General features: G+C 37.9%; 1 protein-coding gene across 1 annotated transcript in view; it reads left to right on the top strand.

The window, feature by feature from the left end:
- The window catches only part of Slob (Slowpoke binding protein), a 277,336-nt gene extending 258,077 nt beyond the window's left edge, over positions 1–19,259 (top strand). The window contains exon 11 of the mRNA XM_075296155.1: positions 13,616–19,259. Coding sequence (XP_075152270.1) covers positions 13,616–16,853 — 3,238 coding nt within the window. The 3' untranslated portion in view covers positions 16,854–19,259. The remainder of the gene's footprint in view (positions 1–13,615) is intronic.

Below are 19,259 nucleotides of genomic sequence, written 5' to 3'. Positions count from 1 at the left end.
TGTCAAAGAAGATTTCGTAATTTGAAGGAAAAAATTGGAGCTCAAAATGGCAAAAATAGCTTTAGTGCGATATGAAAGTTCAAAATGGGAACATTATTGTTAAAATTTACAAATTTTATGAAATTTTGAACTATTTTGCGGGAGACACGAAGTTAGTAAGTCGTTATGCTTCATTTGTATATTTTTCCCTAGTGAAAAATAGTTCACCCCTAAATAAATTTATGTGTATATTGTAAAATTATGTATGCTTATACTCGACTTCACATTCTTCTTTTGGTAGAGTTTTTGAATTTCTTCAAAAATTTAAAACTTTTATACCAAAACCATTTTTTTTTGTTACAAAATTGTTATTTTTGCAAAAAAAAATAATATTTTATCCAAAAGCTCAGTCCATTTCGTTTATATCAAGCACTGTTCTTTTCTGACTGCAATTCTTTAATAACACACATTTCGAAGTTTCATTGTAAAAATTGAATTTAATAATATATAAATATAAATACAAAAATAACAAAAACAAGTATATAGGGCCGTAAGTTCGGCCAGGCCGAATCTTATGTACCCTCCACCATGGATTGCGTAGAAACTTCTACTGAAGACTGTCATCCACAATCGAATTACTTGGGTTGTGGTATCTTAAAACTTCTTAACATCGTTTTCTAAATTGTGAATTAGTCCGTACGTGGTAGAGAGCCAGAATTGAAATATGGTCGCTTATATGGGGGCTATATGCAATTATAAACTTGATATGGACCAATTTTTGTGTGATTGGGGATCGATTTATCTGAGGGCCATATATAACTATAGACCGATATGGACCTAGTTGGGCATGGTTGTTAACGGCCATATACTACCACAATGTACCAAATTTCAACTGACTCGGCTGAAATTTGCTCCTCCAAGAGGCTCCAAAACCAAATCTCGGGATCGGTTTATATGGGGGCTATATATGATTATGGACTGATATGGAGGGCATGACTGTTAGATATCATATACTACCACCACGTACCAAATTTCAATCAGATCGGATGAATTTTGCTTCTCCAAAAGGCACCGGAGGTCAAATCTGGGAATCGGTTTATATGGGGGCTATATATAATTATGGACTGATAGGAACCAATTCCTGCATGGTTGTTGGATACCATATACTGACATCACGTACCAAATTTCAACCGAATCGGATGAATTTTGCCCTACAAGGGGCTCCGGAGATCAAATCTGGGGATCGGTTTATATGGGGGCTATATATAACTATGGACCGATTTCGACCAATTTTTGCATGGGTATTTGAGGCCATATATTAACACCACGTACCAAATTTCAACTGAATCAAATGAATTTTGGTCTTCCTAGAGGCTCCGGAGGTCAAATCTGGCGATCGGTTTATATGGGCGCTATAAATAATTATGGACCGATGTGGACCATTTTTTGCATGGTCATTAGAGACCATATACTAACACCATGTACCAAATTTCAGCCGGATCGGATGAAATTTGCTTCTCTTAGAGGCTCCGCAAGCCAAATCGGTTTTAAGAGATCATATGGTGACACCATGTACCAAATTTCAGCCGGATCGGATGAAATTTGCTTCTCTTAGAGCAATCGCAAGCCAAATTTGGGGGTCCGTTTATATGAGGGCTATACGTAAAAGTGGACCGATATGGCCCATTTGCAATACCATCCGACCTACATCAATAACAACTACTTGTGCCAAGTTTCAAGTCGATAGCTTGTTTCGTTCGGAAGTTAGCGTGGACATGCTCAGATCGACTCAGAATTTCACCACGACCCAGAATATATATACTTTATGGGGTCTTAGAGCAATATTTCGATGTGTTACAAACGGAATGACAAAGTTAATATACCCCCATCCTATGGTGGAGGGTATAAAAATTGGTGTTCGGTCGGAGCAGGAATAGAACCCAGGACCCTTTGCATGCAAGGAGGACATGCGAAACACTGCTCCACGTGGCCAACAAACTATGTGGGCGCTGCAAACTATGCTATATAAATGTAACTTATAACGATAATTGTCTATTGGTGGCTATAACAGCTACATAGCACAGTGGTAGTGTGTTGGCTTACAAATTGCATGGTTCCCGGTTCGATTCTCCGTCCAGGCGAAAGGTAAAATTAAAAAAAAATATAAAATTGAATAATTTTTTCAACATTATTTGTATTACAGAAAAAAAGTGCCAAGAACTAAAACATTTCGTGGAAGTGAACATTATGTGAGGGAATGAGCATAATCATCTTTCGGAAAAATTTTTCCAAACATATTATATTTTTGGGCTCAAAATGCTTCCAAACATATAATATGTTCACATAAAACAAACATAATAATGTTTCGGCAATATCCAATAATATATGTGCTTCCTGCAAAATATGTTTGGAACATATGTTAATAGAGAAGCGATTTGTTTTTTGAGGGTGTATGAGATGGGGCAATTTCGTGAGTTGTATTTAAAAAGTAACACCAGGGCATGTAATTTTCCAATTTTTAACAACGCTGCGTGGAAATCTCAAAATGTGAAGTATAACTTAGTTCAATTTTCACACGACGTAGTTGATTCTTGCTATAAAACAGGATTTTACTTTTAACTCATTACGTATACGGACGAAGAAGACTGTTTTTCATATGTTTGGGTGTAAAAATTATATATTAGGAACTTTTTTTAAATATAATATACACAGAAAAAAAGAAAATTGTAACGTTGTTCCAACCAGGAAAATTTAACGTCCTGTTATTATTTTTAACCGCAGTTCTCGAAATTACACCCTCTCAAAGAAGAAAAAATCAACTAAAAGTAAAGAAGGAAATCATTGGCGCAAATCAAGGCCATTTTAACCGTACTTTAGTTCATTCTTACTATTTTTGGGAATTGTTCGAAAATTTTCATTAGTTTCATTAGTTAGTTCATAAAATGTTTGAGACATACTTAAAAACACGAAAATTTCATTAGGCTGTGGAAAAATATAATAAAATTTAACTACAAACAAATATTTTTTTACAATAAAAATAAATTAAATTTAGCATTTAACTACGGAAATTTTTTTCGGTGTGTGTGGATGCAAAAATATATTAATTTAGAAATTGCCTATAAACATATATGTGTTTAGAAAGAGAGACCGAGAGAGTATGCTGCAAGCAAAAAAAATGGAAGTAATCAATTGGTGCCTTAAAAATATATACACATAAAGAAATTTCATTCAAAGTTTTTTCTACCAGTGTATGCCTAAGGTGAAAAATAACATGTCTGAACCATACAAACAATATTTTGTTTGGACAAATCCTGAAAATATATATGGTTGAAACAGGATGTGTTTGGGAGAACCTATATATGTTACAGAAGCGGAGTATAAGATTCATAACACTGTACAATATGAATATATTACCACAAAATACTACTACACGATGAAATATGTGATAATGTTTTTTTCTGAATTTGCTAACGTAGCAAATATTCATAAATCATAGTTTTTGGTTTCCTTTTTCGCAGTACTAACTACAAGTCCCTGGAATGGGAAACACCCACAATATTATAAAATTTAAACATTCAAGTTTCAATTTACAAAATTGCTACTGCGACCATATGATGTCTGTAGTAGCTTATGCAGTATACACTACTGCATAGATTTATTACAAATTAGTTTTCTTTTTACCCACGTTTTGTGTTGCAAATTATGTTCCTAATAGTGAATGCATGTTTTTGTAGTTTTTCCATGGCTTTGCTAATTAATTGCATGGTTGTAAAAATTAAACAAATTATGTGCTTCAGTAAAATATGTGAAATGGAAATTTAGTTGTGTAACAATACAAACATAAAACACAGACTATAAAAAATTTATAAGTGGTAATAATAAACGACTGTAAATATTTTGTTTTTAAATAATTATGATCTATTAGAATAGGTAAGGTTATATTGGCAGACCGGTGAACTGCAGTTAAAAAGTACAACAGGGCATCATTAGCGTAGCTAGACAATTTTCTTAGGGGGGGCTATAGCCCCCCTAGCTAAAACTTTATAGACTGAACTTATAGGTTCAACTAATGTTTTATTTCATAAAATTTAATAAAAAATAGACATCAAAATAACTCGAGAATCAATTTATAATAAAGCAACTAAAAGTACCCTACGGGAAATTGGTGCAAATTGTGAAATAAAATTTAGTGAAATAAAATTATAAAAATAACCTTTTGTTCGATATATTTCAATTTTTTTTTTTCATTTCGGGTTCGATTAGGAGCCCAAATTGAAAGAGATTTCTAAGAGTTTGTCCGAGACTGGTTCCTGAGGACCTGTTTATGGGTTGCTCCTGCTAAATTGTCCCAGGACTTGTCCTTTGGGGTGAGTCCAAGACGCGTCCTAAAATGTAAGTTTACTCCGTCAATGACAAACCCATGTAAAGGTGGACGGTCCCTTCCATACGTTTTGATCAGAACTGGGACTGGTCCATACACACCAGGGACTAGTCCTGTACCAGTTCTGTGGTTGATCCATTTCCCGTAGGGTAGTTCCACACTTTTCCCAGCAAAAAATTGGGAGTTGTTCTAAAGGCACAACTTTAAAAGCACTTCCAAAAATGTCCTCACAAAGAAGTTAACTATTTTAACTACACAGGAAGTTTTTTTACTTCATTTTTTTTATATTTTAATGCGTAATTTTTTGTTTTCTTTTTTCAAAAAGTTTAAAAAAAGAGTAAAAGAGTAAGTAAGAGTGTACCACTTCCAGACCCAAAAAGAACATTTTCATTTCTTTTTGGCGACGCTTTTTTGCAGCATTATTAAGATATTAATTTATGAAAGAATAGTTCTAATATCAATTACTATGTTTTATTCAACTAAATCATAAGTTCAACCACAGCTTTATTTCATAAATATCAGACTTCTACCACAACCCAAGTAATTCGATTGTGCATGAAAGTCTTTAGTGGAACTTTGTGCGTTGTACGAGTATATACTTGTTTAGGTTTTCAAATTCTGGGGGGGGGGCTAAAATTTTTCTGGGGGGTCTAAGCCTCCTCCCCAGAGGCCTTCCTACGCTTATGCAGGGCATTAAATTTTTCTGGTTTTAACAACGCTTTGTGAAAATCTCAACATGTGGAGTATGATTTAGTTCAATTTTCGCACGAGGTAGTTTCATTCTTGCTATAAAATAGTTTACTTTTTTTCTGTGCAGTTCTTCATTCGATATGACCAGGCACCCATATTGTACTAATCAGCCATCACATTTAATGATTTTTAACGGCCAATGACCTTTTAGGAGCCGCCGGCGTGTTTTTGCCAGTCGAAGCCGCCGCCGAATATGTCGACTCAGCTCTACTCAAAATTAGCCGTCAATTAATCAAAAATATTGTTTTAAATCACAAAAATTTATTAATAATAGTTGTATTTTTTTTTTCAAAGTATTTACTTTTCCAGTATCAAGTTGTAAAAGCGATTGTAACTTCAACTTGATTTTATAATGGAAATTGACAAATTTATATCGGCTTATCCGAAGAGACAAATTTATATCGGCTTAGCCGCCGCCGCCGGAGGCAAAAATTTAGTGTCATCCGTCGCCTACAAAAATGAGCCGGCTTCATTCTCTGATTCAGAATCGCAAAAGTATCTTGGTTAGAGAATGAAGCCAACCTGTTTTTGTCGGCGACTGACACTCAACGTTTGGCATCGGCAAAAAAGCATGCCCGGTTCCATAGATTTTGTCCTTATGCTAATGATTTTGGTATTGATTCCGATGAAGCGAAGAATTGAAGTACAGATTCATTTAAGACACAATTCTCTTTTAAGTTTTAGTTTTGCATGATTCTAGGAAACAAATTTTAATTTATTCTTTTTTTCTTCATGTGCTATTAAAGTCTTTTAATAACGTGTTATTGACAATAGAAATTTCGAAATTCCGACTCGAATTCTAGTAGAAATAGTACTATGTTTCAAGTAAAAAAGTATACACGGCCGTAAGTTTGGCCAGGCCGAATCTTGGGTTGTGGTAATACTTAACGATAGCAAGGTATCTTCAAACTTCTTAACATTGTCTTCTAAATTGTAAGTTAGTCCATACGTGGTATATATTATACAAAAAAGGTATATAGGTAAGTTTACAAATAACAACGAGCCGATATGGACTTTTGCGCTGTATTTACACTGAAAAAACAGTGAACCCACCAGGGAGAAAACTTTCGGTTAATTTTAGAAAATTTTTAATATTTATAGAAAATTTTAACTAAACAGTATTACAAACGTTGGCATCACGCCGATGTCATAAAAATAAGTAAATATTTTTCGACAAATTCAAGAAAATTTATTAGACATAACTAAGTTTTTTCACTTCTTAAAGAAAATTTTGTAGTTTCAAGGAAAAACTTGGAGTTACAAATTGCAAGAATGTCTTTAGTGACATACGAAGTTCACGATGGACACATTTTTAGTAAAATTTACCAATTTAAAGAAATTCTGAACTATTTTGTGGAAGACACGAATTTACTTAATCTTTATGCTTCATTCGAGTATATTTTTTTCCTCGGTTTTAGTTAATTTAACTAACGTACACAAAAAATTATTAGAGTAAAGGAAACTTTCTCCAAACATAGTAATTCTAAGAACTAAAATAAAGTTAAATTGGCTTTAGTGAAATAGAGAGTTCACTTTTTTTGAGTGTAGAGAGCCAGAATTGAAATATGGGGGGCCGCTTTATATGGGGGCTTTATACAATTATGAACCGATATGGTTTATCTGAGGGCTATATATAACTATAGACCGACATGGACCTAGTTTTGCATGGTTGTTAGCGGCCATATACTTGAACAATGTCCCAACTTAATCGGGTGAAATTTTCTCCTCCAAGAGGCTCCAAAACCAAATGTGAGGATCGGTTTATATGGGGACTATATATGATTATGGACCGGTATGGACCAACTTTTGCATGGTTGTTAGAGACCATATACTAACACCACGTACCAAATTTCAACCGGATCGGATGCAATTTGCTTCTCTAAGAGGCTCGGCAAGCCAAATATGGGGGTCGGTTTATATGGGGGCTATACGTAAAAGTGGCTCCAGAGGTCAAACCTGGGGATCGGTTTATATGGGGGCTATATATAATTATGGACCGATATGGACCAACTTTTGCATGGTTGTTAGAGACCATATACTAACACCACGTACCAAATTTCAACCGGATCGGATGCAAATTGCTTCTCTAAGAGGCTCGGCAAGCCAAATCTGGGGGTCGGTTTATATGGGGGCTATACGTAAAAGTGGTCCGATATGACCCATTTGCAATACCATCATCAATACATCAATAATAACTACTTGTGTCATGTTTCAAATCGATAGCTTGTTTCGTCCAGAAGTTTGCGTGATTTCAACAGACGGACGGATCGACGGATCGAGGTTACTTTTTTGGGCCAAGTAATCTCAAAAGAGTCTAATACTCTTCATTCAAGTTTTCGTACATTTAATTTAAAGTTTTGGTGGAAACCCTAAATATAACACCGGCGAATAGTGTTACAATTATTGGCCTATATCCAATGGCAAAGCGTGTACAATTATCGAAAACGCATTCTTTTCCACAGAAGGAAGTAAGTCTAACCTTTCCTAGAATATACATTTTTTTATTGTCTTGCTTTTGTACAGCATATTAAGGACAATATTTAGCTTATCCAGCTCATTAAAACGCACTCATTCATTAAGTACTGAAATACTAAAAACATTTTTCACAGAATGCTCATACTAAATAACAACAGGGTTTGACATGTCAAACCTAAACCCTAGGGACCCATTATCATTGTAAGCTTGTTTTTTTTTTGCAATGTCCTTTACTTCAAGTACGCTCTACCACACATTCATTCTCCTTATGCACCCACACACTCACACACATATAAGTAAGTAGTAACTTTATTTGTGTCTGTCCTTGCATGCTTGTTTAATGGAGAGGACACAATGCATGTGGAAATTTCAATGTTAATTGCATCCCCACTTGTTCATATCCATAAACCCCAGCCACAAGAACCTAGGAAGGTAATCATTAAGCTGCCTGCATCCAACACTGACATAATTATGACACTCTTTTACCTACACTCCTATACCAATACTAGGACATCATAATCATCATCACCACACTTATCTGTTAAAGAAATTAAATTGGACAACTCAAGATGGTGTAGTACAGTGTTCCAACAAGGCGACATTAAAAACACATAAGACCACCCACATCTCGCAATCAGAACTTCTCCATGTGTTAGCTTCCGAAATACAAAAGAACTTAAAGCTTAAGTTAGGGAAGATTTAAATTCCATAGCAAGACATTCAAAGGTTATTATTCTGACTTGGTGTAGGGATGATGATGATGATAAATTTTATTCTAGTATCCGGGTCGAACACCACCACCATATTTTCCAGTGTTGGTTTATCTCTTCCCATTAATGCATTTGACATTTCGGAGTATTTCAAAGCGTATATATATATGGTTTCACACACAGAGTGTGCTATATGCTTCGAATTCGATTATACGAAGGAGATTTCTATTAATTGACCTAAATATAGAAACCAGCAGCACTGATAAGACTGAAGTTCATTACTCTATGATTCACAATTGACTCCATAAGCTCTTTATGTCAGCAGCTGCAGAGAGACACTTTACCTGACCAAGTGTCAAGATTTCCTACATCTCATCCACACTAGATGCAGCAATGCACTAGTCGGTGTGGAGTGATATCACACTTTGAGAATTGTCTTCATTAGCTCTGTACGTCAGTAACTACAAGGACAGCCTTTACCAAACCAAACACATAATTGCTTCCATTTCATCCACATTATGACAGCTATGTAGTAGCCATTGTATGGTGATATCACACTTAGAGAAAATCAATAAATTTTGTAATAGAATTTTCTTGATATCATCACATCCTTTGTGACATTTGGCATTCTAAAATCTGAGTGGCAGAATCTTGCAGTAATCGGAGGATCGCTGTAGATTTAACAAGAATTTATATTTTAAATCGTTTGTTAAATCATTTTGTCTGTAATATCAATTCAATATGAAATAAATTATTCAAACAACTTTTGACGTCGAAGACCGATTCGTGGTCGATTATCGATTTTTGGCCGAATGCCGAAGCTGATTCTTCGGTCGAACTCTACTGGACAGTCATCTCATTAAGAGATTTACTACAGTGGATGCCAGATAAATATTTTTGAATTGAAATTGCTTATGGCTTTCTTAAGCGGAATAGACAGTGAAACCTCTCAATCTTGAACACTCCGGAAAGCGGACACCTGTCAAAAGTGAACAACTTAAAATTAATCTCTCATAAGTGGACACCACCCAAATGTGTACAAGATTTAGGCGACCGTAGGAGTCCACTTCTAATAGATTTTTCTATAGTACTGTGGATTTAACCACTACTGCATACATGCACTGCTCAATTTGTATTTTTATCCCAATCCAGCTTTCTCCTCAATATAGTATAGAAAGAGATTCCAGTGTCTCCAAATTTAAGAAACTTTAGTGCCTTGTAGAATATAATTGGTCTATTCCAAGACCAGATTTCCCTATTCATGCGCTTGTCACATTATTTTGCTGTAACAAATCTCAGAAGGTAGCTTGGACCGATGTGTTCCTCTGATCGCCATTAGCCCTTATTGAGATTTGAACAGCGCCTGTATCCCCTTATTGCTCTACTTGTCATTAATTTGTTCGTTTTCTCCTGCTTATGTCATCAGCACCCACAGGAAAAATTATGAGCGGTGTGCACGCTTCAAAACGATCCGTTCATGAAAGTAAATCAACACACATGTTGTGTAAAATGGAGAAAAGACGGCGTCTTTTCTGGCAAGGATAAATTGACACAACAACCAGCGTTCATGATCTGAAAACGTATTGGTTACAAATTTATAAAAAAAAAATCGCTACCATGATTGGAACCTGGATTGTCTGCTCCATACGCGTTAACTGTCGCCTTAGAACATTACTCCACCGACGGAGTTCCATAAGAACGTCTAACGAATATTTTAAGACTTCTCATTGCCAAAGAAAAACGAATGCCGTTCATGAAATCGTGAACGCTCGTAGACGAAACGTTGAGCATTCCATTTCCAACGGTGATTTGAGTCATCGATTTTTAGAATCCTATCAGATATCTTTGTTCTTCACTCATCAATCAATCAAAATCCTATTCCCGGTAACAAAATCAGCATGTCTGACAAATTCCTGTGTTCAAAGAAGAATAATACCTGGTTTATACTCTCCCGAGAGAGTCTCTTCCCTCTAAATGCATGCGTAACTGCATAGTTGGTTGGGGTTTTATAAACGACTTTTCCAAAATATTAAGAAAGTTAAAACTGCCTCTCCCATATGTTATGCTTCTGTATGCTTCAGTCAACGTTGAATATAAATTGAATGCAAGGACCGAGAAATTGGTTCCATTCATGTAACGGAGATTCCACTTAGCCATTTACAGCTAACATATTTAAAAAAGATTCGGGCGAATGAATCGACGAATCTTTCTATTTTAGTCAGCAGGATTCTCTACGGGGACCTTCATATCTTCGGTATACACGAACTGCTACAAGGAAAATACAGATGTCATCCTTTCCTTTGGGATTTGAGATATCTAGAAGAGATTCGGGTGATATCATTGGCGAAACATTCTATATAACAGTCAGTATTTCGAGGATTTTCTCTCTATACGTGACTGACTTTAATCCTTGATGAAGGTTAAGTTAGATTATGCATAGTCGCAGCCCGATATTTTAGGCTCACTCCCTGCCAACATTTTTTTAATTTGACGGCGCTTCTGAGAATCCCCACCACGTCGAAAACAAACGTATACGACATCCAAAACTCGTCGTCACTATTGAGAAGTTGTACGACGCCAAGTATCGCATGAGTGCAATTAATAGGTGCCTTTTTTAATAAATTTAGAACGACGCCAATAAAGGGTGATAGGGTCAAAATTTGGTCAAGGTGAAATCGTTTATTTAAAAAATCAAATTAAATTTCTTTTTCAATTAGTATAAAATTCAGGAAAAATATTCAGTTAGGCTTTAGCTTTTCCAAATCCGAATTGCCGGGCCTCACGCTTGACACCTGCCATCAGATTTTGTACAGCCACCTTGTCCACCTTCTTCGCCGCAGAAAGCCAGTTTGCCTTGAACTGCTGCTCGTCCTTAGCAGTTTTATTGGTCTTCTTTAGGTTCCGCTTGACAATAGCCCAGAATTTCTCAATTGGGCGGAGCTCTGGCGTGTTGGGAGGATTCTTGTCCTTGGGAACCACCTGCACGTTATTGGCGGCGTACCACTCCATGGCCTTTTTACCGTAATGGCAAGATGCCAAATCCGGCCAAAACAGTACGGAACAACCGTGTTTCTTCAGGAAAGGCAGCAGACGTTTATTCAAACACTCTTTCACGTAAATTTCTTGGTTGACAGTCCCGGAAGCTATGAAAATGCTGCTTTTCAAGCCACAGGTACAGATGGCTTGCCAAACCAGATATTTCTTTGCGAACTTTGACAGTTTTATGTGCTTGAAAATATCTGCTACCTTTCCCCTTCCTTTTGCCGTATAAAACTCCTGTCCCGGAAGCTGCTTGTAGTCGGCTTTGACGTAGGTTTCGTCGTCCATTACCACGCAGTCAAACTTCGTCAGCATCGTCGTGTACATCCTCTGGGATCGCGCTTTGGCCGTCGTATTTTGTTTATCATCGCGATTTGGAGTCACTACCTTCTTGTAAGTCGATAGTCCGGCTCGTTTATTGGCTCGATGCACGGTTGTAGACGATACACTCAGCTTATTTGCGGCATCTCGGAGAGAGAGGTTAGGATTTCGCTTGAAACTACCGGCAACTCTCTTTGTCGTCTCAGCGGCTTCCGGTTTTCGATTTCCCCCCGATCCAGACTTCCTGGCTGTCGACAAACGTCCTCCAAACACTTTAATTACATTTGTAATGGTTGATTTGGCAACTTTAAGTGATTTTGCCAGCTTTGCGTGCGAGTAGCTCGGATTTTCGCGATGCGCGAGCAAAATTTTGATACGCTGCTCTTCTTGCTTGGACGGCATTTTGACAACTGAAGAGTGAATTCCAAAATCAAAATAGGAGCAACATTCTACACACACACATTCAAAATGAGGGGTGCTCAGGTTTTTTAAATGCAAAATTGAAAGAAATACGTCAAGTTTATATTGACCAAATTTTGACCGTATCACCCTTTAAGAGCCCCTTCAAAAATTGTTTACCAATATACCTTTTACAATTTTATGCGAAATAACTATGTTTTCAGCACTTCATTATCGATTTTATTTAAATAAATTATAAGAAGCTAGTTGCGCTTGGCGTTTCACAAAATATAAAATGGCCCTTGTAACAATAGTGATGGCAAAATACGTTCATGTACATTTCATACTTTTTCATACGCTTCCCCATCACAGTTGGCGATTGTTATAGTGTCACTTACGGGTTTGTGGTAGCGATGAGGATGAAATGGAACTTTGAAATGCTGGCAGGGCTTAGACTATTCAGACCATTGTGATACCATAGTGGTGAAATTCTCCCTTATCACTGAGTTCTGCCCGAACTCATGACCCTTTGTAAGCAATGCGGGCATACTAACCAATGCCCACGTTGTTTCCCTTGACGAAACTTCGCAGTTATTCTGTTTTAGCATTACGTTCATCTTAACGTCCAAGGAATTTTTCTCCAAACATTGGCAGCGACGGATTGGCAAAATCTTCTCATGATCTCTCCAGTTAGCATTACTAACTTGTCCTTCATTAAGAATGTAGCAATCAGAGTCATATACTTATCCAGTAATAGAATCTGCCCTAAATTTACATCACAACTCTAAGAACCATCTGGCGTGATATGTATTCTGATGCACTGAAGTAAAGCCTCAGGGAATGTTGTCTGGCAAACTGAGCCGGTAGGCAAGAATTCAAGCATGGATTTTTCCATTGAATTTATAGATAGGATCGCAAGAACTTTTATTTTTTGGTCCTGGACAACGGAAGGTTATCCCAATCGGCGCTCTGTTCTCAGTCTTCATTAAGAACAGAGCAGCTATATCTTCCAATCAACTCGATCCCACTCAACTTCTCCCTTACCTTTAGGATCATAAGGTCATTTAAAGTGTATAATTTTAAAGACTTTCATATTCTGTCAGAGAATCGGGCTTACACCTTTCTGAATTTCTTTCTGTTTCTATGTTATGTGAATTTATATATGCCTATGCCCTTTCCTACGCAAAAATCATCTCTCTGAAGTCTTTGTATAATTTTTAAAGACATTCAATTCCCATTAGAGATTATTTTCTTTTAAATATGAAAACTCGAAAAATCGATGTATCGAGGACAACAAATAAGCTAACTTTCATTAAAATTAATGGCCGTTACACCCTCATGTACAAGAAGCTCATTAGAAATCACAGCACATCATTATGAACTTATTTTAAAGGAATTGTTAGCTAACCTAAGCCACTTGACATAAAGAAACCAACTAATCCAAACAATTATGATTCTTTTCTTCTCTTCCATATTCATGCTCTGCTCTCCTGATACATTGTGTGTCACATACCCAATGCCAACAATTATGGGAACCATCCCACCAACCAAACCCAAATAGTTTGAGTAGAACAATGGAATCATTCGATTGCATATCAAGTGATTCGGAAGAAGGTCTGCTAGATGAAATCATAGTGGGCTGTAATTTTCAAACCAAACACATGATGCAACGTCTCAAACATCAACAGCATCAACATCAAATGTTGCAGCAACAATATAACCATCAACAGCAACATTCCGCCTCACAGCCAGCATTGGCCATTGGCTATTATCACAGTCAACCATATTTATGTCACAAATCTCCGTATGATACCATGGAATCACCAATACATTATTGCGATAATACCACACAATTGGATGAATTCAGCACACCTGAAATGAGCGCAGAAAGCAATAAAGCGGATAAGGAAAATCACCATCAACAACAGCAGCAGCAACAAACGCATCATCGACAAGATTCCCAGCAACATTATCCCATTATGATACGCTGCAGTTCAACAACGGAAAGTGAATTGAATTTAAAAATGGCCGGTCAAATGGCTGGAGGTTCTGCATCGGCCAATCGTGGCAGCATCTGTTCTTCGGAGAGTACAACAAGTGTAACTGGCACCACGATTATGTCTCACGAAGATCAATCTGATCAGTCATCTATTACCACTCAATTGGAAGTTTCAGATTATGAACCGCAGTACACTTTGAAAGAAAATTTAAATTTGAACAATCTGACAGGTTCAAATGCCCCAAACTCTGCCAATAGTTCTCATAGTGGATTGGCAAATGCAACGACCTCTACCGGTTCTACATCTTCAGCAGCTTTACCTTCGGCCCCTGCACCTGCAGCGGCTGGCCCATCTTTCAATCATCAGCTAACCGCCGACATGTGTAATTTTAAAAATTCTAAAAGTCGACGTTTGGAGTATTCCCTGAAATGTTTGAAATATGGGCGCAGTAATCCATCTCAAGATTCGGCCTTTGGATCTTTAACCGATAATGATCTGTCGTCGGGATCTTCTTTCCGCTTAAGCAGTTTTCAGTCTATATCTTCGCCTATAGATGAGGGAGTTGAGGATGTCATTATAGCCACCACCACAGCTGGCCTTGAAACTTGTCTAGAACTGGCTACAATACCCAGGAATATGGTATCACAAGATTCGGCCATATCATCGCCATGCCGCGAATCATCACCCAGTAATTTTCTTAATATTGAAGATGGTTCTTGCTCGGGAGCCTCAAGTTCTTCAGGTTCAACTGGAAATTTAAGGCCACAACATTTCCCTGTGTCTTTATCTCCAAAGATTCTGGTAACAGCCACCACCAACTCTAGTAATTCAAGCCTGGCTTCCGCATCAGGATCTCAGTCAAACCAACAACAGCAGCAAAATCCAACCCAACAATTTGATCCTCCGAAAATTTTGGTAAACGATCAAAATTCAATTTATACCACATCTCCTTCCAAAAAATCTGGAACCATAGAGGTATTCTCACAAAAATATCGAGTAAGTTCTTTCGAGGACATGTCCCCATTGAAGAGGAGCTCTGGTGGTGATAAACAACATTTGAAGAATGTTAATCGTCTGGCTTTTCGGTCCCTTGAAGAGGAAAGACGTATTGATAATGCTTTTATGCCCATTACAGATCGAGTCCACTCCGACAATCGAGTGAATGTACATAGCGAGAAATATAAGAAATTGACTCATGCCTCATTCCGCATTAGCAAGACATCAAGTCAAGTCATTATATACGATACCTCACCGGGTCAAACTATAACATCCTCTCCGGGATCGTCAACCATGTTGACTCAGTGTGGTCAATCTTTGGAGTTACAGAGGCCAGCTACTGCTGCCGGATCGTCCAGCACAAGGCAAACCATGTGGCGTGATAGTAAATTCTATCGCAAGAACCGCATAGCCAAATCAAATGATTCGCTATTGGAGACTTCACCCAATCACTCGGCTCGTCTATCACCTTCATCCCTAAGAGACAATCATTATGACAGCTCTTCTTCCTACGGCGGTAGTCGAAGCCATAGTCGACAATCACTTAATCGTGGCGGTTCCATTAATGAGATCATGGGATCAAATCAAACTTTGGGTCCAGAAATTACAGTAACCACCAGTTTTTGTAACAATCCCCCTTCAAATCACAACAGCCGCCGTTACTGTAGCTCAAAAAGTGAAGATCTGGGTGATTCCAATGACTATCTGAGAGCCATGGATGCACGTAAATCATATTCGGAAAGACACTTGGTTACATTTGAGACTACCTTAAAGCAGACAGCCATAAACAATACCATGCCCTTGGATGGTAGTGATCCCTATTATCGATCCGAGGAGGATCTAAGCTTCAAAGAAGACAATAATTCCTATGCTACATCAGCAGGTGGTGGTAGCAAATATCAAAATATTCCACCATCATCCTCCACGATCCAGCAAAGATCCCAATCACAATCACGTCATTACCAAACGCGTCAATCGCATGTATCGCAAAAATACAGCAACTATGACTACTATCACAGCAACAAACAGGGCTCACAACAACAACAGCAACAAGCATCAACTATGACTTCATCCAAATCTGGCAATTTTGCTAAGCGTTCCCACCCAAATCAGCTAAGCTGGAGTTCATGTTCGATAAATCGCCTAAAAACGACCAATATTAAAACCACCTCGTTGGCAACGTTGCCCAACTGCCAGCAACAGCAGACTTTAAGCGGTACCTCAAAATCTGCTACAGCCTACAATCTTAGTCCTCAGCATCATGGAGGACCACAGCCAAGCTCATATCATCATGGAGGAACCCATCATCGCTCGCCATCGCCCAAAATCACATCTTCGTCTACATCACCTACTCCGTCTTCATCGTCCAACAACACAAGCTCCAATCACATAGATACCACCAGATCCCCCAAGAAAACCTCTTCACGTAATCCCGTTGTGTTCAAATCTTTAACAAACTCCACCTCCTCTTGCAGTGCAGCTACCGCTGCCAATACCGACACCAGCAGTGATAATGGTAGCCACAAATTAAGTTTTGGTCTTGACACCTCATCTTCATCGCCAGATGAATCGCCTACACGTCGATCGATAAGTGGCATTGAGTTGGCAAAGATTTTCGCAATGGATACGAAAACTGGTTCGAATGGTTGCAGCGAGGAGAAAACCCCACTGCTGGACAGTGTGGAAATGTCTCCAATAAGCCCTACTGGTCCCGATGACGAAGATGATGATGCCAATGACGATGGTAGAGAGGAGGCCACCAATATAGATGGTAATAATAAACAAAAATCCGATAAAATGTGATAAACTATGAATAGCAAGAGACAACCATAATCCCAGAGAGGGTTAATTGAACCCTATGCTCTGGCCAGAGAGGCGGACTGACTGTTTGTCAACGCCTCAGTTCTTAAGTAGTTGAGATCAATAATTATATTTCAAGTTAGTGCATTAGGAATCAATTGATTAGCAAAACTAAATAAATTATGCTTAAATCATGTCTGAACCGTTCGAAGTTATTATGAGAGAATAAAGAACATCTAATACAAGTAGATTAAGAGAGAGCGAGAGAGAGAGAGAGAAGAGAGAGACATATAACAGAGACAAAAGATTTTTTCTCCTTGTTTCCCTATTTATCCGTCCCTCTGTTATTCGAATTCTGACATTGGCTTCAGGAAGTTCTGTATTAACTTTTCACAAAACTTTTATTGTATATAGAACTCTGTATGCTGGCCAATAATTCAGTTTTGCCCCGTATTTTGAAACCGTAAAACATCGATAACAACTCCGCACGCAAATTTTGTTAGCAAATACAGTAATATATTTTTTATGGAAAGATGAAATTTATCGAGCTTGTGAAATAACAGGTTGGCTGATAAGTTCCCGGTTTAACAAAGAAAAACACATTTTTTGTCAAAATTCGTTTTTATTATTCAACATAGTTCCCTTCAAGAGCGATACAACGATTATAACGACCTTCCAATTTTTTGATACCATTTTGGTAGTACTCCTTCGGTTTTGCCTCAAAATAGGCCTCAGTTTCGGCGATCACCTCTTCATTGCAGCCAAATTTTTTTCCCTGCGAGCATCCTTTTGAGGTCTGAGAACAAGAAAAAGGAGAATACGATGGGTGGGGAAGCAATTCGAAGCCCAATTCATGAATTTTTGCCATCGTTCTCAATGACTTGTGGCACGGTGCGTTGTCTTGGTGGAACAACACTTTTTTTCTTCATATGGGGCCGTTTTGCTGCGATTTCGACCTTCAAACGCTCCAATAACGCCATATAATAGTCACTGTTGATGGTTTTTCCCTTCTCAAGGTAATCGATAAAAATTATTCCATGCGCATCCCAAAAAACAGAGGCCATTACTTTGCCAGCGGACTTTTGAGTCTTTCCACGCTTCGGAGACGATTCACCGGTTACTGTCCACTCAGCCGACTGTCGATTGGATTCAGGAGTGTAGTTATGGAGCCATGTTTCATCCATTGTCACATATCGACGGAAAAACTCGGGTGTATTACGAGTTAACAGCTGCAAACACCACTCAGAATCGTCAACACATCGTTGTTTTTGGTCAAATGTGAGCGGAAGCTCTGTGCAAAATGGGTTCGCGCGGCTTCCGCATATCCGAATATTGATGAATGACATGACCAACACTTTCCTTTGATATCTTTAAGGCCTCTGCTATCTCGACCAACTTCATTTTACGGTCATTCAAAATCATTTTGTGGGTTTTTTGATGTTTTCGTCGGTAACCACCTCTTTCGGGCGTCCACTGCGTTCACCGTCCTCCGTGCTCATTTCACCACGCTTGAATTTTGCATACCAATCAATTATTGTTAATTTCCCTGGGGCAGAGTCCGGAAACTCATTATCAAGCCAAGTTTTTGCTTCCACCGTATTTTTTCCATTCAGAAAACAGTATTTTATCAAAACACGAAATTCCTTTTTTTCCATTTTTTTTTCACAATAACAAAAGTTGCTTCACAAAAGACGCTCTATCTCACAAACTAATTGACTTACAGACGTCAAATTTTGACACGAATCATTCGAAGGTTGGTACTATATAAAAATAATATGCATTTAATACTAGCGACGCCAACTATGTATCAGACCGGGGACTTATCAGTCAACCTGTTACATTGCATCGCATGTTTGCTTTCGAACATTTTTGTGCAGTGTTATTATCGACTTTTTTACATTTTTTCTCCCTAAAGCTCAGTATGCAACTCCAACGCTACTCGCCGCTGCCGAAAATTTCGGAGGTATTATTGTCGATTGTATATATTTTGTCCCATAAGAAATACTTGGCAAAACGGCGTGATTTGTTTGCACTACAAAACTGTGGTAGGGCATGCGACGGAAAATTTCGCAAGAGCTGCATACCGGGCTTAAAAAACATATGGCAAAACTGACTTATTGGTATGCAACAGGAATTTTAGCAAGAGCTGCATACCAGGCATAATTGAAAAAGTTAGTCACCCACAAATCCAAGTATGCACCACTAACAAGGTTAATGTTACCGACATAATTGGCTGAAAAAATTTTTTGAAGAAGAAGCCGCCGAATTGCACCATAGGTTTTGCTTTAGGCAGACAATGTTGCCACCGATTTATTCGCCTCTGAATAACTGAAACAAATTCGATTCAACAAAAATTGTATATCTTATCAAACCACCATTCTTTCGTATTGTTACGAATTTAATAATTAT

This window comes from Haematobia irritans, chromosome 2 (assembly GCF_050003625.1).
Source record: "Haematobia irritans isolate KBUSLIRL chromosome 2, ASM5000362v1, whole genome shotgun sequence".
In the NCBI taxonomy this organism is placed as follows: Eukaryota; Metazoa; Arthropoda; class Insecta; order Diptera; family Muscidae; genus Haematobia; species Haematobia irritans.
This window is presented reverse-complemented; position numbering and strand designations above follow the sequence as displayed.